At 39.8% G+C, this 21,919-nt stretch overlaps 2 protein-coding genes across 2 annotated transcripts; both read right to left on the bottom strand.

Moving 5' to 3' along the window:
- Nucleotides 1–599: 599 nt before the first annotated feature.
- On the bottom strand, nucleotides 600–10,702 carry LOC117966639 (transmembrane protease serine 5-like). The gene is made up of 13 exons (XM_059009608.1): nucleotides 9,730–10,702; nucleotides 8,478–8,613; nucleotides 7,944–8,042; nucleotides 7,502–7,615; nucleotides 7,013–7,148; nucleotides 5,523–5,636; nucleotides 5,243–5,286; nucleotides 4,725–4,887; nucleotides 4,353–4,537; nucleotides 3,838–3,936; nucleotides 3,228–3,370; nucleotides 2,235–2,387; nucleotides 600–1,811 (listed from the first exon to the last, which is right to left on the bottom strand). Exons 1-13 carry the CDS (start codon nucleotides 9,730–9,732, stop codon nucleotides 1,803–1,805), a joined length of 1,398 nt encoding a protein of 465 aa, XP_058865591.1. The 5' UTR covers nucleotides 9,733–10,702; the 3' UTR covers nucleotides 600–1,802.
- Nucleotides 10,703–12,676: 1,974 nt separating this feature from the next.
- On the bottom strand, nucleotides 12,677–21,471 carry LOC117397070 (centromere/kinetochore protein zw10 homolog). Its single transcript, XM_059009607.1, has 16 exons — nucleotides 21,225–21,471; nucleotides 20,488–20,622; nucleotides 20,088–20,189; nucleotides 19,750–19,827; nucleotides 19,355–19,514; nucleotides 18,451–18,600; nucleotides 18,143–18,337; nucleotides 17,621–17,787; nucleotides 17,316–17,498; nucleotides 16,866–17,104; nucleotides 16,459–16,530; nucleotides 15,896–16,065; nucleotides 15,013–15,143; nucleotides 14,306–14,437; nucleotides 13,312–13,514; nucleotides 12,677–12,941 (listed from the first exon to the last, which is right to left on the bottom strand). The coding sequence occupies exons 1-16, from the start codon at nucleotides 21,327–21,329 to the stop codon at nucleotides 12,821–12,823; spliced, it is 2,343 nt and encodes a 780-aa protein (XP_058865590.1). The 5' UTR covers nucleotides 21,330–21,471; the 3' UTR covers nucleotides 12,677–12,820.
- Nucleotides 21,472–21,919: the final 448 nt, after the last annotated feature.

Here is a 21,919-nt window from a genome sequence, read left to right as displayed (position 1 = left end):
ACTCGAATCAATAGTGGTTTGAGAGGGGCGTTTGTCTGTGGCAGTGCAATCATTTAAAGAGTCAGTGCCACGTTAAAAGCTGTTTTAGAGCTTCATAGCTCTTGGCATTCAATTGTGTTGTTCATTCCCAGAATTAGGAAACCTTAACACGGTTTAACTCTGTTTTGGGCATTTGCTTTCTGGTTGGCCTCAGTGGAAGATAGTGCAGGGACCTGATCCCCAAAACCCAATGGAATGTGTAAATGCACTGTGCTTATTTCAGGGCTGAGCAAAGTTGACCCTTCATATGCAGCTCTATATACCTCTATCCAGTTGACAGTTGACAGTGGTTGGCCTACACATACACATCAAACCAGGAGCAAGGCATACTGCAGAACAGAAAGTAATCATATCAGCACAGTTCAAGTGAGACAAGTCCAAGGGTTAATGTAAGGGACTCAAGCAGGCAACTTATAATTGAAAAGGATGATTCCTGCTTGCTTTTGCCAGCTCGCCACCTTTGAAGAATGTCCCAAAGCGTCCTTTGACCGTTACTGCAATGAATCCTTCAATTAACTCCTATGTTTTTTGTTTTTTTTTTAATAAGAAAAAAAGCCTGTTCATTTTACAAAAAGCAGAACCATGCAACTAACTGATTGAACTCTCAAGCTGTTTGTTCCTTGGTTAGTATGGGGGTTTTCTCCACTAGAAGGCTTAAAAACGCCCCAAAGTGTTTTCATAAAATCAAAACATAGCAATAATCCTCCAAAGATGCTGGTTAAAATCTTATACTCGGCACCCTGCTGTGTTTAAAGAGGGAACCCCTGCTGGTAAATAGAAGAGATTCTATCCCCACCAATCATTAGCTGATCTGTACTGCTGGAGCTCTGTTTATATGTTCAGGGCCTGGACACTTTATTAGGACCTCAACCTAATGTCAGGTTGGGCCCCTGTTTGCCTTGATACGACATGCATATTGGTGCAATCGGTAAGGCAGATGATCATGAATGCGGCATTCGAGTTCATCCCACACCTGCTCAGTTCTGGCAAATGGAAAGGTTAACAGTGAAAGTAGCCACCCCCCATATTAGAAGAAATTAATAAACAGGAAAATATGTTGAAAACCTATATTGGTACGGTTTGACTTTTCAGGTTCCACTATCTTCTGGTAGCATAGATGGAACATACATATACTGTACATACCTGTAATGCAAATACCCAGTGAATGAGTCTCTCTTTGTGTACTTTGTGTCATTGGAGAGAAGAAAAAAAATCTACAGTAATAGTTACACATTTTTCATTGCTACTTCATAACAGCATAGCCTGTGTTTGAGTGCTACCCACATATAACATTGTGAAAATATTATAATATTGATAAAACAGCATATTAAATAACATATAAGCCCCTCCCTATAGAACAGTAGTATATATGCTGTATATATTATATATATATTATAAAATCGGTAACATTTTTATAAAAACATTTGCTGGATTCAAACCACTTTTTCTCCTCTGCGGAAAAGGAAACAAAAGGTTTGGGCTTACAGATAAGTGTACATTCTGCCTAAATACATCAGACAAAAGTGTTTGTTAAAGTTTGAACATGTATGTTTCTTCCTCGTTAGCTTTGGCATCATCACCACGGCCCCCCTTATCACTGGGAGCCAGGGTTAGGTCTCAGACATGTGAACTGGTTCAAAGAGAAGATTAAACCTGAGAATAAACTCTGCTAATCTGTCACAGCACACACCTGTGTGACAGTCACTGCTCCTTGCCTCCCACCTCTTTAAGATCCGATCATCTTTTCATCTGCTGCCAATCTTTCAGTAATTCTAAAAAAAACAAAAAACAAAAAAACTCATTGTCATTACATTGAGGAAACAGAAGCCACACTGCAGTATGCTCTGTGTTGTTGTATAATTGTATCGTTATTATTAATAGGTATGGCATTGTAATTGATTCCCTACATGCCCTGCAATTCTTTCCTGTGCATACAGTCACTCCGAGTGGTGGCTCCCGCACTGGCTTGCCTTTTTTCTCTTGTCTGCCTTTACCTGGCTCTGTTCAGTGCTGGCAGGAATCCAGGTAAGCTCCGAGCCAGGTAAAGAGTTATATAGAGAAAGGTGACTCCACATTGGAGCAACGTAACTCTGAACCAGTTAGAATGACTGCATTCATCATATGTAACGAATCAATTAAAATGAATGTACAGTATAAATAATTCAAGCACATATAATACTGATGAGATCGTCTACCTCAATCGTTTCATAAATCCAGTCGAGGAACTCTGCCACCTTGGTGTAGACCCCTGGGTGGTTGGGTTCGGCACACCCAGTCCCCCAGCTCACCACCCCCACTAAGCGCCAGATATTTTCATCCTGGCACACCAGAGGTCCACCACTGTCTCCCTAAATAAAAACACAAAACAACAGATCGATGACGCATACAAGACAAGGCAGCTGAAAATGTGCAAAATATCTGAAGGAGTATGGATTGCTCTCGGCTCCCAAGATCTCCAACTCCCAGCAACCTGTGGAGCTTCCAACCGCTGTGTCTCCTGTGAGTAACGTGATTATGCAATCAGAGATACATGCTAAAGATCCAAGCAGATGTTTATATGAAACCAACACTGAAATCACACATTTGAGACAAGCCATATTATTATTATTATTATTATTATTATTATTATTATTATTATTATTATTATTATTATTATAATTATTATTATTATTAACAAATAGACTAATTTATTGCCTTAAAGTACATCTGTCATGGTTCAGATCTTTTGGAGAGAGATAGTAATGTCGCAGTTTTACATTATAGTGTACTATAGCTAAGAGAAACATGTATAAAGCTACATAACGAATGTATGAGAATTGTTAGGGAAAATGTTAAGTTGCAGTCCTTAAACAAATACTAAGTAAGTGGTTTAAACCAGAAGACACACATAGATGTGGAGAGAATACTGTAGCAAACAAAATGTGAAGGAAAAACTGACTTGTAGAATTAGAGACGAGAATAGGTGGATACGATGGGTGTATGTCTGCTGCAGCAATTCTGAATCATTGCATAATACATTTTCACACTAAATATTCCAATGGTGTAAGAATTTAGCTGTACTGTATTATAAGCAATAAAGAAGTATTTAAAAAACTACACATATACTATTTTAAAGATTCACAGTAATACTGTTAAGGTCGATGTAGTGAAGATTATAACCAACGCATTAAATCCTTGGACGCACAAACCTGACATGCATCTATCTTCCCTTCTGGGTATCCAGCACAAAGCATTCTCGGGGTGATTTCCCCTTCATACATGCAGGAACTGTTACATTTCTTGGTGCTGATCAAGGGAATTGCAGCTTCTTTCAGTGTGTCAGGAATGTGGACTGCCACACAAGCAAGCGAATCAGAGAGAAAAAATATATATTAATAATGCACTGAATTTCCCTAATCATGCAACAGCTCTTCAACTTGCTTCATCAAAAATACTTCAGCGCAATACATTTTTTTTTATTATAGTGCTCAATTATTTAACCCCAGTTTTTTCTCAAGTACGTTCCCACCTTGCAGCAACTCCCCACAGCAGAGCATGGGAACTGAAGGTGAGCGGGCGTCCTCCTGCAAGCCAATTGTCACTTTACACCCAGGGGCTCAAGAGAAGAAGTCGCTGTGCTTCTGCCCCCTGGAGGACAAAGGTCAGCCCTGCAGGGGTGTCTGCTATAAGCTCACCTGGTGCCGAGCCAGTAGGACTCAGTCCCAAATCCTGTCCACCCATGAACTCAGAAATATCAAGACTGGTTAGAAATTGAACTGCAATACTGATATCGTTCAGTAAGTGTGTTCCTTTCATTACCATCATCTGGCCTTGTGTAGCCCCAGCCTGAGATCCAGCAACGAGTTCCTCCAGATAAATCTTGATCATATCTTGGGAGACAGACAGGCCGGATGGTATCTAAAAGAATAATATATATATATATATATATATTATTATATGTATTTGCTTACGATTGTAAGTCGCCCTGGATAAGGGCGTCTGCAAGGAAATAAATAATAATAATAATAATAATATAAATATATATATTGTGACAGAGTAGGGGAAAAGAATGTAGTCCTTGTGTAAAATACGATACAGGACTACATCCCCCAAGATGCACTGGGTTGGAATTAGAGCAGCGCGTGATTATACCTGGCTCTGATGTAATGAGAGACACCTGCCTGTAATCAAGCAGGCAGGTATTTAAACCAGTATGAAGCTGGCTATACAGTGTCTGCCTGTGGGTGAGAGGTCTGTGTCCAGCCAGCCAACCTTAAAGAAAGGTACCGTGTATTGTGTGTAAGTTGTTTTAGAAACTCATCCAATCCACTCACCTGTGAAGTTCAAAGGTGATTTGAGCTTCACCAAGGCAATGTCGTTGTCGTGACTCCTGTGGTTGTACTGTTTGTTGTAAATCATTTTCTCCACAGGGTTGCCAGAGCGTTCTGCCAATATACCAGAGCTCCGTGTAACTATACCAGCATAGACAAGCCAGCTTGATACCTGAGGTAACCTGTAACTGCAAAAAAAGAGAAGGAAATTACTTTCCTGGTACAGTTAAACCTGGTTTTAAAGCCTAAGCTTTAAATCTCACAACAGAGTCAATGAAAACGACAGTAGAAGCAGATTTCAGTTAATGCCTTTATGATGATACTCATTGCAAGGTTAGCCTGAAAGATATGCTGCAGTCTCTTTAATATACGTACTTGTGCACACAGTGTGCTGCAGTAACTATCCACTGGCTGGTTATTATTGAGCCTCCACACACGTGTTTAGAGTTGTGGTACAGAGCCACCTGCCAGGGCCATTTCCCCAGAGTGGCTTCAGTCCCTCCAATTATTCTGGGCAGCTTTGAACGGGTCCCACACTCTCGAAAAACACCAAGAAACACACTGGAAGTGAAAGAGTAAGGGCTCGATCTGACCAACCTGCTGCACTGCTCACCAGAATAAACCACAGCTGTGTAACTCATTTAACAGTATACGCCTACTGAAAAATAAATAGTAATAAATAGTAAATAGTAATGGGTAGAGATTAGAGATGCAACGATTAAGAGACATGTAGCTTTATATTTCCAAGCCATATTTAAACATTCGCTTATCGACTAATCGTCCTGATGTTTTATCTGGACACACCACGTGTATACTGCACATTACCAGCACAGGCATGTGTTTTTACTTGCATTTGAAGTCTTTTGTGGAGATCTGAACAGAATATGACTTACCGAAACATTTTAATGCTATCACTTTACCAGTAGTGCAACTTCCCCTACAAAAAAAAACAAAAATACATGAAGTAAATGAATAAATCAACTAGTTCCTATTGGTCTACCAGTATCAATGTCCAGCCTGATAACATGCATGCTTTATCTTCAGATGACGTTAGGTCTAGATGACTGGTGTGCATATTCTTGCCCCACTGCCGTTGTGCAGTCTAATCATGCTTAGCTTGCAAGCCCAGTGATTGCAAAAACGAATAAACAGCACATACAAAAAACGGATTACCTGAACCGCCAGATGTTTTCCAAGTCGTGTTTGTGTTCAGAGGTAATTTGAACGAATCCAGCCGTGTAATTGGGTCCGATGTCTGTCAGGTTGACTCCTTTGTGCTTTGTGAGCCTTTTGAAAACGGATTAAAAAAAAAACATAATTTAGCATTATGTGCAGGCACCTGTGTTTAAAAAAAAAAAAATTTGGCCTTGCAATATCTGAAAGTGCTTTTAAAAAAAAAAAAGTTATATTTAGCAAAAAATACTTCTGAAAGCAGTTCCTTGAAACCGTGCATATGAGGAATTGCATTTTTCACACGTGACTTCCAAGAAGTTGAACTAAACTAAAGTTCCAGTTTGCAGCTAGACACATGCAAAACTGAACTGAACTAAACTCTTTACTATACTGGACTTCCTGGCAAAGGACCCCAATGACCACAGCCTACTCAAGCTGGATTAGAACCAAGAAACTAGCTCTCAGCTACTGTTTTATACATATGGTAAAATGCTAAATGGCAATCAATTAGTCCATTAGTATCTGATCACATTAACAATTAGAATTGTTATCTTAACTAAATTAAAAAAAAAACATTTCTCCCACAAACCCCCCACACTGTACGACAGATCATATCCAGTAGCTGTCTGCTGTTATATTACTGAAAGAGCTAGAACTTCGAAAGGCGGGATATGACATGATTTATATAGTTTGTTATCCATTTGAACTGTTCTTACATCTAATCTTTCAGTGTCCGGGTGCATTTCACATCCATTGCAGAACTATGGCAACCAATGCATTAAGTCACATATTAGTGTCATGTTTCAATAGCTCAAAGTGGGGATTTAATATGGCTCTGTTCTGCGTGTGCAGTATTCCCGAATGGTGGTTGAAAAACGTTAATCTTAATTAAATACTGGAAGGCTGCCACTTTCTGGACTCAACAAAAGCCATCTGCCTTTGCTGTTGGGATGATGCAATGAAGATTGATGGAGGTGCTTAACGACAGAATTGTTTGTGAATGTCTGTCAGGTTCCTGTATGCTAACCTGCATTCAAACATATGTAGCATCGTGACAAGCAGCGGAATGCGATGCTAGGGCAATTACAAACGTAGGACACATACTGTAATGTAATCCCTCATCAATCTCTCAAGCCAACTGATTGGAGCATTGCGTTTAGGAGCCTTGGGAAGTTTGCTCTACAGGCTTCAAACAGTAAACCATTTTTTTTTGTTTGTACTGAAGAATGACCTTTTATGCATGAATCTTATGCAAAATAAATCATTCAAAGGAACAATTTAAAGAGCAGCTTGGCACTGTACGGAAATAGGAGTTACTTCAACTAAAACATTATTCGTCTTATTTTTCCAAGACATTAAAGCACCCTTGTGGTTCTAGATGGGCTCTCGCACACGCCATGTGTCAAAGTGCAGCTGGTATACCAGAGTGTAACCATTAACCTGTCCCCCCTGCAACACTATGTCCCCGGTGAACAGCAGTAATACATCACCTTAGATGGCCAAGCTGTCTGCAAATCAATGTTCCGAGAGATGCGTTCCACCTCTCGTAGCACACAGGAAGCCAGGTTTTCCATTCCTCCCGCTGGATTTCCAGCAAAGAGTTTTCCGAACTTATTCTGTAAAAAACTGAATCCAGTTCATTTAAAATTCAACCACATTCTCAATTTTAACACCTCCAGTCAATCTGGGTTAGCTTCAAGAATATCTAAGCGAGTCAGCAGTGACTTGCTTGAATTGTGATCAACTCACCAATGTGGTCTCCTAGCTAAATGAGGCTGCTGGGTTAACGATAGCTTGGTCTTTAAGTGTCTTAAGGTCAGTAGTATAACCCTGTAGTTTCAAAGACTACCCCTGTGCTAAACCTCAAATATCTTGCATTACCCTTTGTTTTAAATACTATAGGAAGACATTCATTAACATCTACCACATCCATCATGCTTACGTTTCACTCATAGTTGCTCTAATGAGTTGTCACAGACCTTTCCTGGGATCAGTGATGGCAACATCGTCAGTCACGTTGCAGAACCATGTCTCTTTGGTGTCTCCCAGTTCTGTTGGGCTCTGTGTGACAACTGGCTTCATAAGGAACTTCACTAACCCAAGAAACAGGAAAAGAAAGAAATCACATTGTAAAACCATGCAGGTCTTGACAGAGCCAGAACATCTATATTTTCTGATAAAACTGGTTTCACAGACTCTTGAACAGAAGCAATTCTCACTGCTAGGCAACGAGAGAGTGTGGCATTGCCAGATACCTTGAAGGGATATTTATTTATGCAGAGGTGTGTGCAGCGTGTACTCACAAGATATATTGTATGTAAAGTTAAATACGGAAGGGAAAGAAATTAGTTTAGCTACAGAGCACATGTATTAAAAGACAACAGACGAGACAACCACAGATAATGTCTTTCCTTTTCTTACCTAGAAACCACACTCCCACTGCTAATCCACCAAGAAGCCCAACTGTACATACGACCACCAACACTCTCATTCGTTTGCGGGCAGTGACTTTTGAAGAAGCTGTAAAACGTTTTAACAAACAATTTGGTCCTTAACATGCGTCTCGTGGACACTTCAGAAGTCATACAAGGTAAGTTATTATCGCACCTACATACAGATGAATAGAACAATGCGTTAGGCTCTGTGTGCATACACTCGGCAGTAACTGGTGCAATCTATACTTGAATATCGGACAGATTATAATCAACCATTATCGCTAAACTGAGAACCCCTTTTTACAAAAGCAAGCAGCAAAACAAAATGTATTCTCTTTGCAAAAGCTTTAAAATACAACTAAAAGCATGCATATGCTCATAGTATAATTGTGAGGCGGTAAGGTGGTTCTACACTGGACGAGAGTGAGTTTCTATCTACATCAGACGTTCCAAACTTCCATATGACCCTATCCGTATATATTTCTGTGTGATTCCATGTCTCTCTCTCAATGGCACTTACCTTCGACTGGAGATGGAGGGTGTAATTCTGTCGTCCATGGTGGTGTTCCCTCAGGTTCTCTCAGCTCTGTGATGTTAGCCTCAGTCTCAGGGGAGTTGTTACGAGCTGTTCGCCTATCATTCGCAGCCTCAGTAGTCTTAATTTTAAAAATGTAATAAAAACGTAAGCATCATTTTTGCAGAGAAAGTATTTCCATACGAAGTATGTCTAAATCTTAAGCCACTGAATCAGAACAAATATGTCAGGCTTCTTGGTAACCTTGGTAAACTGATGTGTGCAAAAAGAATGGAACAGTTACAGAAAATAAACAGATCTGTAGTACTGTAAATGTAACATTAGGCCTGCAAGCAAACAAAGTCAAAACTTGCACTAATCTGCTTTTATGTTTTACAAATGTAAATCATTTTTTTTATAAGAAATGTCAGGAACAGAATACTAACTGCAAACAGAACAGACTGACGACCTTGTACAGCGTCAAACTCTAAACCCAAGCAGTTGTAAGAACCTGATTGACAATTGGAAGTACACTTGAGACTACAATGCAATTGCAGTTGAACACACTCTGAACTAGGAACATGTGAAAGAAACCTCATTACAAACCGTGAGGTTTTTAAAACCTTTTCTGAAACCGGATCATAGTATAATTGTGCTGATTGAAAAACCTTCACTTGACCAAATGCCTTTATTGATTTGTACTGTACAAAACAATCACTGCAGAATCTACATGCTGTAATAGAGGCCGAGATTGAGCGATGCAAGTTTGGACTCTCTTTACTGTGTCCGTACATGCCTGTAAAAAGATAATACTGATCAGTTTAAAATGTCATTACAATCTACAATTGCAATGCTGAACTGTGGCATTTCAGAAACCAGTTCTTAATGGAAGAAACGTACATCTGAAAGGAAAACTTAATGTGCATAAATAATGGCAACTTTAAATGATCAATGTGGCAATTCTTTATTCATGGTTTTATCAAATAATATTTGCCTCTTCTGTTCGGACCAATAGCTCAATAAACTTGTGTTTGAAGAGTTCAGTCATTGTAGAAAGCACCTGCCACACATTCTGAGGTGTCTTAACAGTTATTTTTTTTTCAACTGATTACAAAAATGAAATATATGAATCCAGTAGATTGAAATGAAGTATATAGTGGAATATACTGTAAAACGTTTCTCAGCTCACAATAATGCCTACAGTACTAACTTTAAAATTAAAATAAAACTACACCACCAGCCACCATTAGTATCTTACCATGATTGTGTTCAGCCGGTTCAAACCAGGAACGCACCACCACCACCACTAGTACTGCTGTAATGGTCATTCACAAGGCTCCATGATGCTGTGTGTTCAGTGCAGCAGGATCGCTTTCCATTTAACAGAATGCAACTCTGGATTTGTGTTTCACAAAAGGATAATGAGGTCAGCAGCAGCAAAATGAAAGGACCTGTTGTTTTGCTCGAGAGGTCACGGGGGGCCTGCTGGTGTGGTTGAACCAGTTCTATAAGAGACTCCAAAGATACCCTTCATGCTACAGATGGGATACGGGTTGCCCTGGCAACAGGGCTACCTGTGCCAACAGATGGCCCGCCTTGTACTAAAACCTGAAAAGGGCCATTTTTTGTATTTGCACTGACAAATGGTGTTTTTTTTAGGCAAAGGTCATGATTACAAATTGTTGAAAAGTTTCCCATCACATCGGCCACAGTAATTACATATGAAAGGAATTATCTGAACAAGAAGGGCTAAATAAACATGTTCAAGGGCCGCGCGATGAAAGCTGAGACGAAAGAAACAGTCAAGGTTTTCTTTTTAACAGAAGTTCAATGTAATTGAAAGGTGTGTGATCGAGGGTTTGCATTACACAGGTTTGTGGAATTGGCTGGGCAGCTGTTGAAAATGTTTTTTTTATTATTATTATTATTCTTGTTCTTGGGCAGGAATAAGACATCTGGCTGGGAGGCGATAAAAAGGAAGGAGTGTAATGGATGGACTGAGCGAAAAGAGTCGGAGCCATATTTCATATTTACTGTGCTTGAGTCTGTAGCAAAATAAACACATGTTCCTGAACTACAGTAGCAATCTCCAATAAAAATAATGAAAACTAATAACTTGTTCACAGAGGACTTGGTACACATGTATGAAGACTGAGGCCATACACTGTAATAATACCAGCTAGCTTTATGATTCATAAGAATACAAAATGAACAGGCCGAGTGCCAGATTAGCCCGAGTGGGATTACTATTAAACCATTCTTCTTCTTCTGTCTAGTTCTGGAGTACAGTGTTCATTATTGTGAGGTGTAAGTGGAGTCGTGTCTCTTACCTTAAGGGACCTCATTTCAAACAGTTTGAGCAATATATTATAGCAGCTATGGCCTGTGCAATGGAAGAATTCTGCTTAATGTAAATGAAGCTAATTTATAAGCAATCATCATGCAGGCACATGCCTTCAAAGTTTGCCTAATTTGCATCATTATCTACAAAGAGTTTGTGAGAAATGAGCAGATGAGAGATAGAATCTCTCCTACTTCAATTTACCAGCAGGGTTTTCTTTTAAACACAGCAGGGCATAACAAAAAGAAAAAAAAAAATAGAAAGTTTTGGTTTTCAAAGTTCAATTTTATATCTTTTTTAAACTTCAGGAAAAAAAGCTAGTCAGAGCTTAGCTGCTTTTCTAGCCACCCAAATAAACAATAATTATTTTTGTCAGTCAATCCACAAAATGTTTCTCTAGTCCATATGTATAATTCTGGATAACACTTTAAAACGCACGTTCCTACGCTTTAAGGTAGTAAAATCATCACCATTATAGATTTTTGTTTTTTGTTTAATTGCATATGTGCCACACTTGATCATTTATATATTAATTTTAGTCTTCTTCCTTATTACTTCATGTGCTGGCCACACAGCAGCTTCTGTTTATTAAAGCCATGTTAAATAAGTGTGCCCATAAACGTGGTGTTATGCTAAGGGGGCAAAAGACAACAACAAAAAAGAAAACGCGCTCCAATAAAATGCAAGGGTCATTTTAACCCAGCACAACAGCACCATAATAAAAGGAGGTGAAATAGCGCCATCTTGTGGAACACAGAGAGCTGTACACTTAAGAAATTACAGAAAATAAACCCGACTGACTGGTCTGTAAGGCTGCATCGATTGCTAATCATCCGTCATTACGTTTCCCCCAGCTTCGATTACATAATAGTGAATCGATGCAGTGAGAGCCCAGTTTGCATTAAAACATTGATTTTGCAGTTATGCGCTTATATTAGGTGACCTGAAAATGTTGTTGATGCGCCGCGTATTGTTGATAAGTGCGAAAGTGATAATGGATTCAGAAACAAGGTTGCCAATTGCACCATTACTGGTCTGGAAGGTAAGTGGAAACGGAACCAAACATCTGCATACAAATAACCCTCCAGGACTGGGCATTCTGCTCCGCAGAGTCCCCTGGATGAACTTCACTGTAACTTTGCAAAGACTTCTAATGTTGTGAACAAACACATTGCTTCAACAGTAAGCTGTAACAATGACCTTGGCACAGCCTCTTTTAAAGATTGTGTAACAGCTACACAAAAAAATAAATAAATAAATCCTTATCAAACAACCTGTTAATTTGGAGGATACTTAACAAGCGCTGAATTGAAACAAGGGGATGAACCTTCCCTGGTCTCAAATGGAACTTAACCACTTCTTTGAAAATAAAATCAGCAGGATCTGAACCCAGTACTCCAAAGAAAAACAGCACAGTAGACTAGTGAGTTAACCATCATGCCATCTCGCTTCCTGTTTCGCTGGTTTATATGATCGCTCAATGACCCCGAATTAGTAACACCACGGCTTTGTTCTGTATTCAGATTGGGTAAAACAAGCAACAAGTTTAATTCTAACTTTCTTAATTTATTCTCCAATTGTCCCACAGGACCCTGTGCAAGTGAGATGACACAGTGGGCAAATTCACTAGTAGGGCTTGGCATTCTACAGCTGGCAGTAGTAAACATGTCTACTGTTGCCAGAATGTAATGTTGCTGGCACCATATGAGATACCCTAGAATCCAGCGCCTAGCGCCAAATTTGCACCCGTGCACTAGGTACAGTCGTCCAAGATTAGTGTGTTCATTTATTGCTATATTTACTAGTTTGAAAAAAAAAAAAAATGCTGCAGTTTCCCCCCTAAAAAAGTAATGATGCTGATAACTTGTAGAAGACTAAGTCCAGGGTTTAATTGAATTAGGTACATTTTTTTTATAACAAAAATAAGCCCATTGCATGAAGAGTGTTGCTAAAGTACAGAAAAGCTATTTACATAAACAGGACACCGCGAGTGGAGAGCTGTGAGAGTCTATTTGATTTTGGAGAGTGCTGCGGCTCGCCGGTCCGTGTTCTGGAACAAGGCTCGGATCAGGCTCTTCACCTCATTGGTGGAGAATTCAGCAGCAAGAGGCCCCTTCCCATCAGCCCACCTGCAAGAGGAAACAGACCAGCACCCAACAACTGAATCCCTCTTATTACATCTTATATTAATGCAATTTCTCTTGGGGGGAAAAAAGAAACCACATATCCAGACAAGGTAACAAAAACTTCTTACAGTAGCAAAATGGTACGGTATGGTACTGCAATGGATTACCAGTGCATTTTGGTTTATGCTATTATGAGAACATAAAAGTCAAAAGAGCAAACCATTCTAACAGTGGCTCCAGACACTGTAGCTGCCCTTGTGCTATCGCTAGTAAAGAACCATTGTCATCAGTAGTTTGTGTTTGACTAGGCGCAGTTACAGAATTGGTTTATTTTCACTCATAGAGGTGCAGGTTCAAAGAGGATTCAAATTACCTGTCCACTATCTCCTGCAGACTGGCCTGTAAGACTATCATGAGCTCCTTGAAAGTCATCCATTTCTGAACGTAGACAGGAACAACCTCCTGATATCTCTTGTTCTTGCTTTCCTCAGGCAGTGGTGTAAACACCTGGGGTCCTTCCTCTGTGATGGTCCTGCAAAGGGAATACAGGCGGTCTCCATCTTCGGTAGAGATGTCCTGGGAAACGGAGGGCAGATGGCAAAAAGGTGATTTCGTTATTTTCTTCAACTGCAGTTACAATAATGCTGCAGAAATAGCAATTATTATTACAATTATACAAGTTACAAACTACGCACATTAACATGCAATAATCACAAGTACAAACACAGAAGCATACTGTATAAAACTTATCCTTTCTGCTAGATGTGTCTTCAGTATATTTCTCTTAAATACATTTCGATGGGGAGAGAAAGATGGTCTTTATTTTTAAATAATTCTATAATTGGTTGAAAATCCGAGAATAATGATCTCTCAGTGTAAAACACAACATGAAGCTGCGAATGATTAAGCCTGGACAGGTGTGTAATTGAACTGCAATTGGTCAATTATATGGTATCATTACAATTACAATTATGCAGGTGTGCCAAGGCTCGACTACATTGTAACTGCAATTAATTACAAATGACTCCGTTACAATGTAATTGACCTCAGGTCTGGTCAGGTACTGTACTATACACCCCACAAGGTCAAAGAGGGCTTTCGGGCTGCTCTCACCTGGGATGAAAAACCAGCCTGTGAATTACAGCACCCTATATTACATTAGTTTAATCACAGATAAAAGCATAGTGTATTTGAGAGTGAAACAGGCCCTTGTTAAGTGACTACAGCTGTAAGCTTTTCTTTAGCTCTATCCTTGACCTATAGAATCAACAATTTAAATCACAGGGTTGTCTCTAAACCACACCACAGCGTTAAGGAAACCTCTAGATTGGGTAACATTGCCTGCTTTATTTCACTGATCCACATACCTCCAGCATGGTGATTTTGTTGATGACCTCTGCAATAGCAGTGTTAAGTAGGGTCCCCATCGCTTTGCAGTAAATGTTGACAGGAAGGACGTCTTGCCAAACTTTCCCCAGCCTCTTCAACTGATGAATCACCTGCAAGAGGAACCGTCAGGGATCAGGAAACAAGCTGCAGGTGGCTTAGGTCAAAGAGAAGTGTGATGGTCCAGTAGCCCTCAATGGAACAAAAAGTCTACAGAGAGGAGCCCAGGCACACCTTCAGGGTGAGGAAGCAGACAATTCATTCTACTTACACTTTTTTTTTTGTATTTATTATATGTACTGCTGTATAGGAATGTGGCTTGTTCTCAAATCACAGTAACATTGATTAATACAATCTTTAACTTCAAACATATTAAAGTAAACAAATTATGAAATATATGTTTGGGTAGAATGTTATCACAGTTCCTATAGAAAAAAACAATTGCTTTGGGAATAACGTGCTCTGTTTTAAGAATGAGATCATTAAATAAAAACAAAAGACCCATCAAGATTAATAGCTTAATATAATGTAATGTACAAATTAGCACAAGCATCTGCCTCCATTCCTCCCAGAATTTCAGGAGGAGCACAGTGGCAGTGGTGGGATTACTGTCCTAAAGATGTGGTAGCTCCCAATTGTTTCTTTTCTTCTTTTTTTTTTTTTTAGCATCTTCTGCTTCATTGCTCACCTGGCGGACAGCTTTGCTGGCAGCTGAGTAATTGCTCTCATCGTCCAGGTTTGAAAAATTCCTTGCGGTTGACAATCTCTCCAGCAGCTCTGCTTTCTGAGACCGCATCTGTGCCAAGAAGCATTCCGTCCCTGGACAAACGAAAGCAGAATGGATTGACTTTTCATTACAGCGTCTAGAATCGTGCAGCTGTCAGTGTAATAATACTGGGTATGCCGCCTTATTAACATCAGTAATGGAGTTCTAAGAACGAATCGAACGCTACAGACTCCTCAGTTCGTCTTTTCTTACAGCAAATCAATGCTGTATGAATCATGGGCCAAAGGACATACCTAGCTTCTTGAGAGAAATAAAAGAGAAAAGAGCTCGGCCAATATCTAAAAACAAAATGTAAAATCTATACATATTTTAAAAAGCTTATCATTTCTGCCCAGTCGATTCAGTCTTGTAAACACCGTGGCAGGGAAACAGATTAGGTAAAATGAACAGATTTGATCTTGTCAAAATTACAGCTTTGAGAGTTGGAAGAAGTTTGTATCCACTTTATCATCATACTGGATTGATAAAATGTTATATTCACAGCCGTGTCAGGGGATGTATGCATGTTACTAACATGCTCATTTGTTTGACACGCTGATGCAGTTTTCCACAAAGAGATGCTAGCACTCAAAATTACAGCACAAACTGAATTACCAAATATAATTATTTACGCTACACAACTCACTAGACAATACTGTAGTTTAACAATTAAAGTCAAATTGAAACCAATTACAGCAAACTAGCACTTTAAGTGTGTCATCCTGCAGCACTATAGCCACTGCAATTATCACCGTTCATGTAGTGCATTCTAAGAATGGTCTTTAAATAAAGCATGGCTAGTTACCGAGTCTCCTGAAGCCTGGCACCAGGTCCACGAAGGTAGCAGCCCCATCGCACAGGGGCTGGGGTAGGTGGTGTCTGAACTGGTGGCCCAGAGTCAGCAGGTGGTGTCCGATGAACATGCAGTTGTTGTGGTGAATGGCAGCCAGCTGGGGCAGCTTCAGCAGGTTTTCTCTAGGCGAAAACAAATTGAGAAGGAGATGCATCAGTTTTACAGGTTTTATGACTTTGGATATACAGAGAAAATGTTCCCAAACTGTGGTAAGTGAGAAAACCCCCTCACTAGTGGTCACTAACATATTCCGAAAACTAGGCCAAGACATCTACAAATTCCCACAACCCCAAATCCGCTGTTTTCCACAAACAATCGCAGTTTCTCGCAACATCCTTTTTGCGAGATCCGTCTTCAGCACATTTCTCTTAAATACATTTTGATGGGTAAAGAAAAGAGAAGTCTTTATTTTTTAAATAATTCTACTAAATTTGTTGACAAGCACACCATAAGAATGAGGCTCCGGTTTGTTTTAATAGGTTTTTCCAAGACAGAACACAAACTATGTTACTTACTTGTGGTAGGTCGGCACAACATCGTAGAACAACTGGAAAATGTTTCTAACTGTGTAGAAAAGTTGGACCGCACTGTAATATAAAAAGATAAAAACATAACATAATTATGAACTGTAAAATGGTACTTGGTTTATTTTGTGGTATTTGTTGTGTCCCCAACATTGTACCCATTAAAATAAAAATAAAAACTTAAAAAAGGACTACAAGACCCCTGGGTCTTTTAATACAGCTTTTTATTTTAATAGACTTGAATGGAACATTGTATATTTTTATATTGGATGAACCCTATCTGTGGTTATGCCAGGATTACCCCTGAAAACAGAGTGTCTACAATCCCAGGTTATTCACCAGTGCTGTGGATCCTCCAGCGGGGAGAAGTGATTCTCCACAAGGCACTGGCTGCTTACCACTGGTGGGTGCTGACGACAGCCTCCGAGAGGGTCTGGTAGGCCAGTTCCATGAGTTTCTGCACAGAGTCACTGATGCGGCAGACAGGCAGGGAGAAGGTGTGCTGGTCCAGCTGCCGCTCGTTCTCCAGATTCATCATCTCGTTATGAAGAGTCTTTGAAGCTTTCTCCATTTTCACCTTGTTCCCAGTACCAGGATTTGGCAGTTTGGGTACAACGACTTTGGACTCTGGAGAAATCTAATGAAGGCAGAGAATAAAACGCTTTGGACTGTGTTGTTAAGGGTGATACGTGGTAACACGGCAATGAAGAATCTACCTGAGGTCATTGTTTTGCTGAAGCAGTTTGCGTAATTTTAACCAACGAACAAGCAGCGGAGGAAAGTTTGATAACTGCTGATTAAAACAGGTGCAAGAAAGACATGTCATAAAAAAAGATCCACAAACCAACCTTCACAGTATTGTGGATCTCTGAGGTCATCAGATTACGGGCTGCTACAATCACATCCTGGCATTTCTTGCTGGCAAAGTGGGAATTGACATTCCTGGCATACTTCAACAAGTCTGTGCTGTTGCCCTTTAGAAAATGCATTTCCTTCAGCGTTTGCTCAAATTGCTCAGTTTCTTTTATTACCTAATAAAACAAATAAATGTAAACATAAATGTGTACATGCATACGTATCGATATCATTTTACACATTGTAGATTATTTTAATTGCTGTCTTAAACAGAGGACTTCAATCCAGTATATCCCACCTCTTCATACTGTTCCAGCTGGCTGCTGTTTGCTGGTATGGAGTACACCAAACACTCTCTTATAATGCAGTCTGACATTTCTTCCCAAATCAGATCACCCAGCACCTCAGCCAGGGTAACAGTTAACTCTTTGCCACTTCTTTCTACCGGCTCACTAAGAGGAACATCTGAAGAAAAATAATGATAAACGGAATTAAAACTGGATGGTTATAGAGAACAATGTAAAAAGTGTTTGTTTTTAACTTACAATAACAATAACCACATTTCCCCCATAATCCCTATTAACGTTGGGTTACTCTGGCATTAGTCTACCCAATTGTTAGGCGGTTTCCATTATAAGAAACCAAGTCAAATAGACAAACGTTTCAGACAAAATTTGACTTGGCTTCGTTTCACCTAATATTTTGATTGGCCGTTGGATGCTGCAAAACATACTGTAGTGCTTCTTTCTACAGCGGTTTCGTGAATATCAAGATATTTTTCTAATCCACTCCGCTGTGTGCAGAGTTGCCTGTTGCCTACCAAACAGGTGCTTGTGGAGCTGTTCCAGCACAGTGTTTAATTTGAGGTAAACTGTGGAAGGAGAGGGGTGCTCCAGTTTGGTGTCCATGCAGTGAAAGCTCAGGACCACACTCTGTCCAGTCTGCTCGTTCACCAGAGGGTGGAGGGAAGGATACATGATCAAGGGCTTCAGAACGTACTTCAGGAGCACTTTACCTACAACAAAGGAAGATCAGTGTTTATTAGCTTGCATTTGTAGGCTGTCTTCCACAGTAAATAGGGGGGGTTCCCCTCCCTCCCCACTGTTGCGTTCGAAAGCAGGTTCTTACTGAAAAATTTGATCTTGGTGTTGAGTTCCCCAAGGATGGAGAGAGCCTGCAAGACACTGGGCAATAGTGGCCCTGTGCTGATGCCTTCCTTCGGTGCAGCAGAGCACAAGTGCAGCTCAGTCTTGAGGGCAGACTCCAGGCCGTCGGTTTCTGCATTAGAAAATACAAAAAAAAAAAAAGACAGATATTGTGCTAGTTACAGAGGACGGAATACAGTTCTGATTAAATTTCAGCTGTCACACACACACACACACACACATCTCCCACAAGGGGGTGTAATATCGCTTTACTTACAATAAAACAGCGTGATAAAAACCAAGGGCATTTTGGGTACCTTGGGGAAAAGACTACCTCTTGTAGTTGATACAAACCAAAAATCCAGGAGCAAAGCTAAAGCTGCACTTTCCACTATTTGCAAGGCCTAAAAATACTGATGGTGCAATCTGCAACCTAATTTCATAATCGATTATCACATCCACATTTAAATCAACAATAAAATCACTGATGTGGCTTGTCCAACACGAATCCAGAAGCCGAAAGGTTTGTGTCATAGCAACACACCAATGCTGGCTACCTACCATACTAGCACTAATATAAGTGCATAACTACATAATCAATGTTTTAATGCAAACTGGCAACGGGAGGCTTCAAACTGGGCTCTAATTTGATGCACCGATTCACCAATATGTAATCGAAGCTCTGGGAAATTTAAGGACAAATGATCAATAATCGACGCATTAATGAAATTGTTGCAGCTCTACAAAATGCACATTTGTCTAACAAGTTCACATAGTAGGTGGCAACGCAAGACACGGCCAATGTAATTAGGAGGTAGGAAAGTATGGGTTAGGGTTAGCTTGGAATACTAGAAGCATTCATCTTTAAGCTGGTTCAGGGCTCTTACCCTTGGAAGGAGGCAGCTTCCAGACAGCCAGTTTCTTCCACTCCTCCCCGAGGTGGTACAGCAGGTTCTGTTTCTGAATGGTCAGCTCTGTGCTCAGAGCCTTCATGATCTTCAACTCGCAGCCCTTTCTGGCTTTCAGAGTATTTGCACTGCCCTGTGCCTGGGAACAGGGAGCAAAGAGTATTACTATTATCATTATCATTATTTAGTAGTCATAATAAGTCTGAGAAACAGAACTATGAACAGCAAAACAGTTACTGAATATGCAGAAAAGTTCACTTTACAGATGTCGGCTTTACTAGTTCTCCAATTTATATTTCAAATGGTATACATACCCAGCTTGTTGTCAATGGCTAATCTGCATGTAAAGGTCCATACTTAGGATTTTGACGTACCTTCTCAAGATGACCAGCCGCTACAATGTATTTCTTTTCCAACAGTGCTCTGTGATAATTTTCAATCGCTGTGTCAAACTAAACAGACAAAAATAAAGGAGATAGAATTCAGTCCTGGAACAAGCCCATTGAGATATTTACAGCTTTTACATTAAATACTGTACACTATTACGGCTTCCGACAGGCTTTTGCAATATAATTTTGTAGTTTCTTCAATTACACAATGTTTAATAAAAGATCTAAATTATGCTCATATAGTTTATTTTTTATTGCATCTCTATCCTAAAAGTCTAGGTGATGCAAGCCCTGGCTGCAAGTGTACGTTATGAGAGACTGACCTCTTGGAGTTGTCGGAGCACACTCAGCACTAGGGTGTTCTTTTCTAGCTGTTGTTTCAGTTCTGTAAACTCAGTGACAGCAACACGGAGATCTCTCTGTACCTGAGAGAGATAGGGAAGCACTGTTACCCTGTGCTGCCAGGACTGCAAACCCCAAGATGCCCACTGTAAGGTATTGGCCAGTGGCTGCCATAAATAAATAAATAAATAAAAAGATTTATTTTTCATTCAAACAACAATGCAATTTTCCAGTAGGATTTTGAAAAGAGGAGGAGATAGGGCTTATGTGTTTAAGAGGGAAGATAAACACAACAGCATGATATTTTAAACCTGCTTTTTTACTCTTCCATATCCATAATACTACACCACACACAGCACAGTGCTTTTCCATTATTTGTACCTCGTTTTCAATGCAGGATTTCAGCATGTCAAGGTCGCCAGAGATCCCATTCACCTGGTTCATCAGCTCTTCTGCGCTCTGCATGCTGGGCAGGAACTCATCGTATTTCTTATTGATCATGTCACATACTTCACTCTGGGAATACACAAGAAAGAGGAGATTGATAAATAGATCATTATCTAACCCAATGAACTACACTCATCACATAATAATTCCATCTCGGGTTTCTGTGAGTTTATAAACTAATCGACCTAACGTTCTGGTGGTTTATGACGTCACATAGACCCTTGATGTAATTATTTTTTTAGTAACTCACTGAAGCCCATGATTATATAGAGTAAGACATGCCATAGTGACGTGTCCCAGCCAGAAAGAGGCGGAATGACGCGTATATGTGTCAGCAGGTAAAACTGCCGTATTAAAAACGTCTGTTGTTTTTTTTTTTTTGAGGAAACAAGTTAACTGTGGGATGTTGTCATGATATTTCACAGTAAAACTGCACACGACTGCGGGACATTGCTGCCAAAGTTTGAAATTAAAACTTTCACCCTGTTTTTGACACGTCACTTCCACATAAATAAAAACTGATGTCAACAACGACAGCGCTTTCATTTCTTAATGAAACACGTTGTTTGGTAGCTTTTGTTACATATAAGCACAAACAAAAACTAAACACGTCAGCTCTTGGGCTTCCAATCGGTAAAATAATATTACACAAGCCAGGTTGTTGCCCTTACCTTAATCTCCTCCACTCTCCGCGACAGTGTGCTGATTTTAGTGCCAAGGTCATCTTTCTCGAGCTTTCCAGAGCTCGCCAACACCTGCGCCACAAACGAGGTCATGTTTTTTTAAAATATGTAAATATATATGATTCAGGGAAGACCACAAAACAAAAACCTATACCACTGTGGCCGGTGTTTTGTCCGTCCGCCTTTTGCCCGCTTTCAAATTCCTTTGGAAAAATGACAACTTCCCTCCGGAGGAGTGTGTAGGCTCGCACGGCATTCTGGGACTTGTAGTTTTTCAACAAGAGGCTTACAAGATGCAATTCATGATCATTAAATCCTTTTTTTTTAAAAAAAGAATGTGCATAAATGAGTAAATTAGTTTGATTTAAAGTGGGGAGGGAAAGGTCTTTCAGATGTATTAAGTGATTTAGGATTTTCTCATTTACCTCAATGCAACACTGGTATAGAAATGCCTCTCTCTCTCTCTATATATAATCAACTTATGTAACACATATAAGTTACTTCTAGCTATATTAAATAGTCTGAAGCTTAGCATATGCAATTACAGACCTAATGCAACTATTTTTCTCTTAAGCAAGTTAAGCATAAAATCAAGGCTTTCCTTATATATTGCGCAATCAGATTTGTAAGCTTTTACAACACTTCCTTTTCAAGTGGTTATAATATAAATTTCCCAAGATTAA

The sequence above is a fragment of the Acipenser ruthenus genome, chromosome 39 (assembly GCF_902713425.1).
Source record: "Acipenser ruthenus chromosome 39, fAciRut3.2 maternal haplotype, whole genome shotgun sequence".
NCBI lineage: Eukaryota > Metazoa > Chordata > Actinopteri > Acipenseriformes > Acipenseridae > Acipenser > Acipenser ruthenus.
This window is presented reverse-complemented; position numbering and strand designations above follow the sequence as displayed.

Bases quoted from the DNA above. Each gene is read 5' to 3' on its own strand.
- LOC117966639 (XM_059009608.1), bottom strand. The intron at 7,149-7,501 runs GTCTGTGACAAC...AACTGGATTCAG, and splicing joins CATCACTGATCCCAGGAAAG to TTTTTTACAGAATAAGTTCG. The intron at 4,888-5,242 runs GTAAGTCATATT...GTGTTTTTCGAG, and splicing joins GATAGCATTAAAATGTTTCG to AGTGTGGGACCCGTTCAAAG.
- LOC117397070 (XM_059009607.1), bottom strand. From the start codon at position 21,329: ATGACCTCGTTTGTGGCGCAGGTGTTGGCGAGCTCTGGAAAGCTCGAG. The intron at 18,338-18,450 runs GTAAGAACCTGC...CCTTTGTTGTAG, and splicing joins CACCAAGATCAAATTTTTCA to GTAAAGTGCTCCTGAAGTAC. The intron at 13,515-14,305 runs GTATGTGGATCA...TCCGTTTCCCAG, and splicing joins ACAAAATCACCATGCTGGAG to GACATCTCTACCGAAGATGG.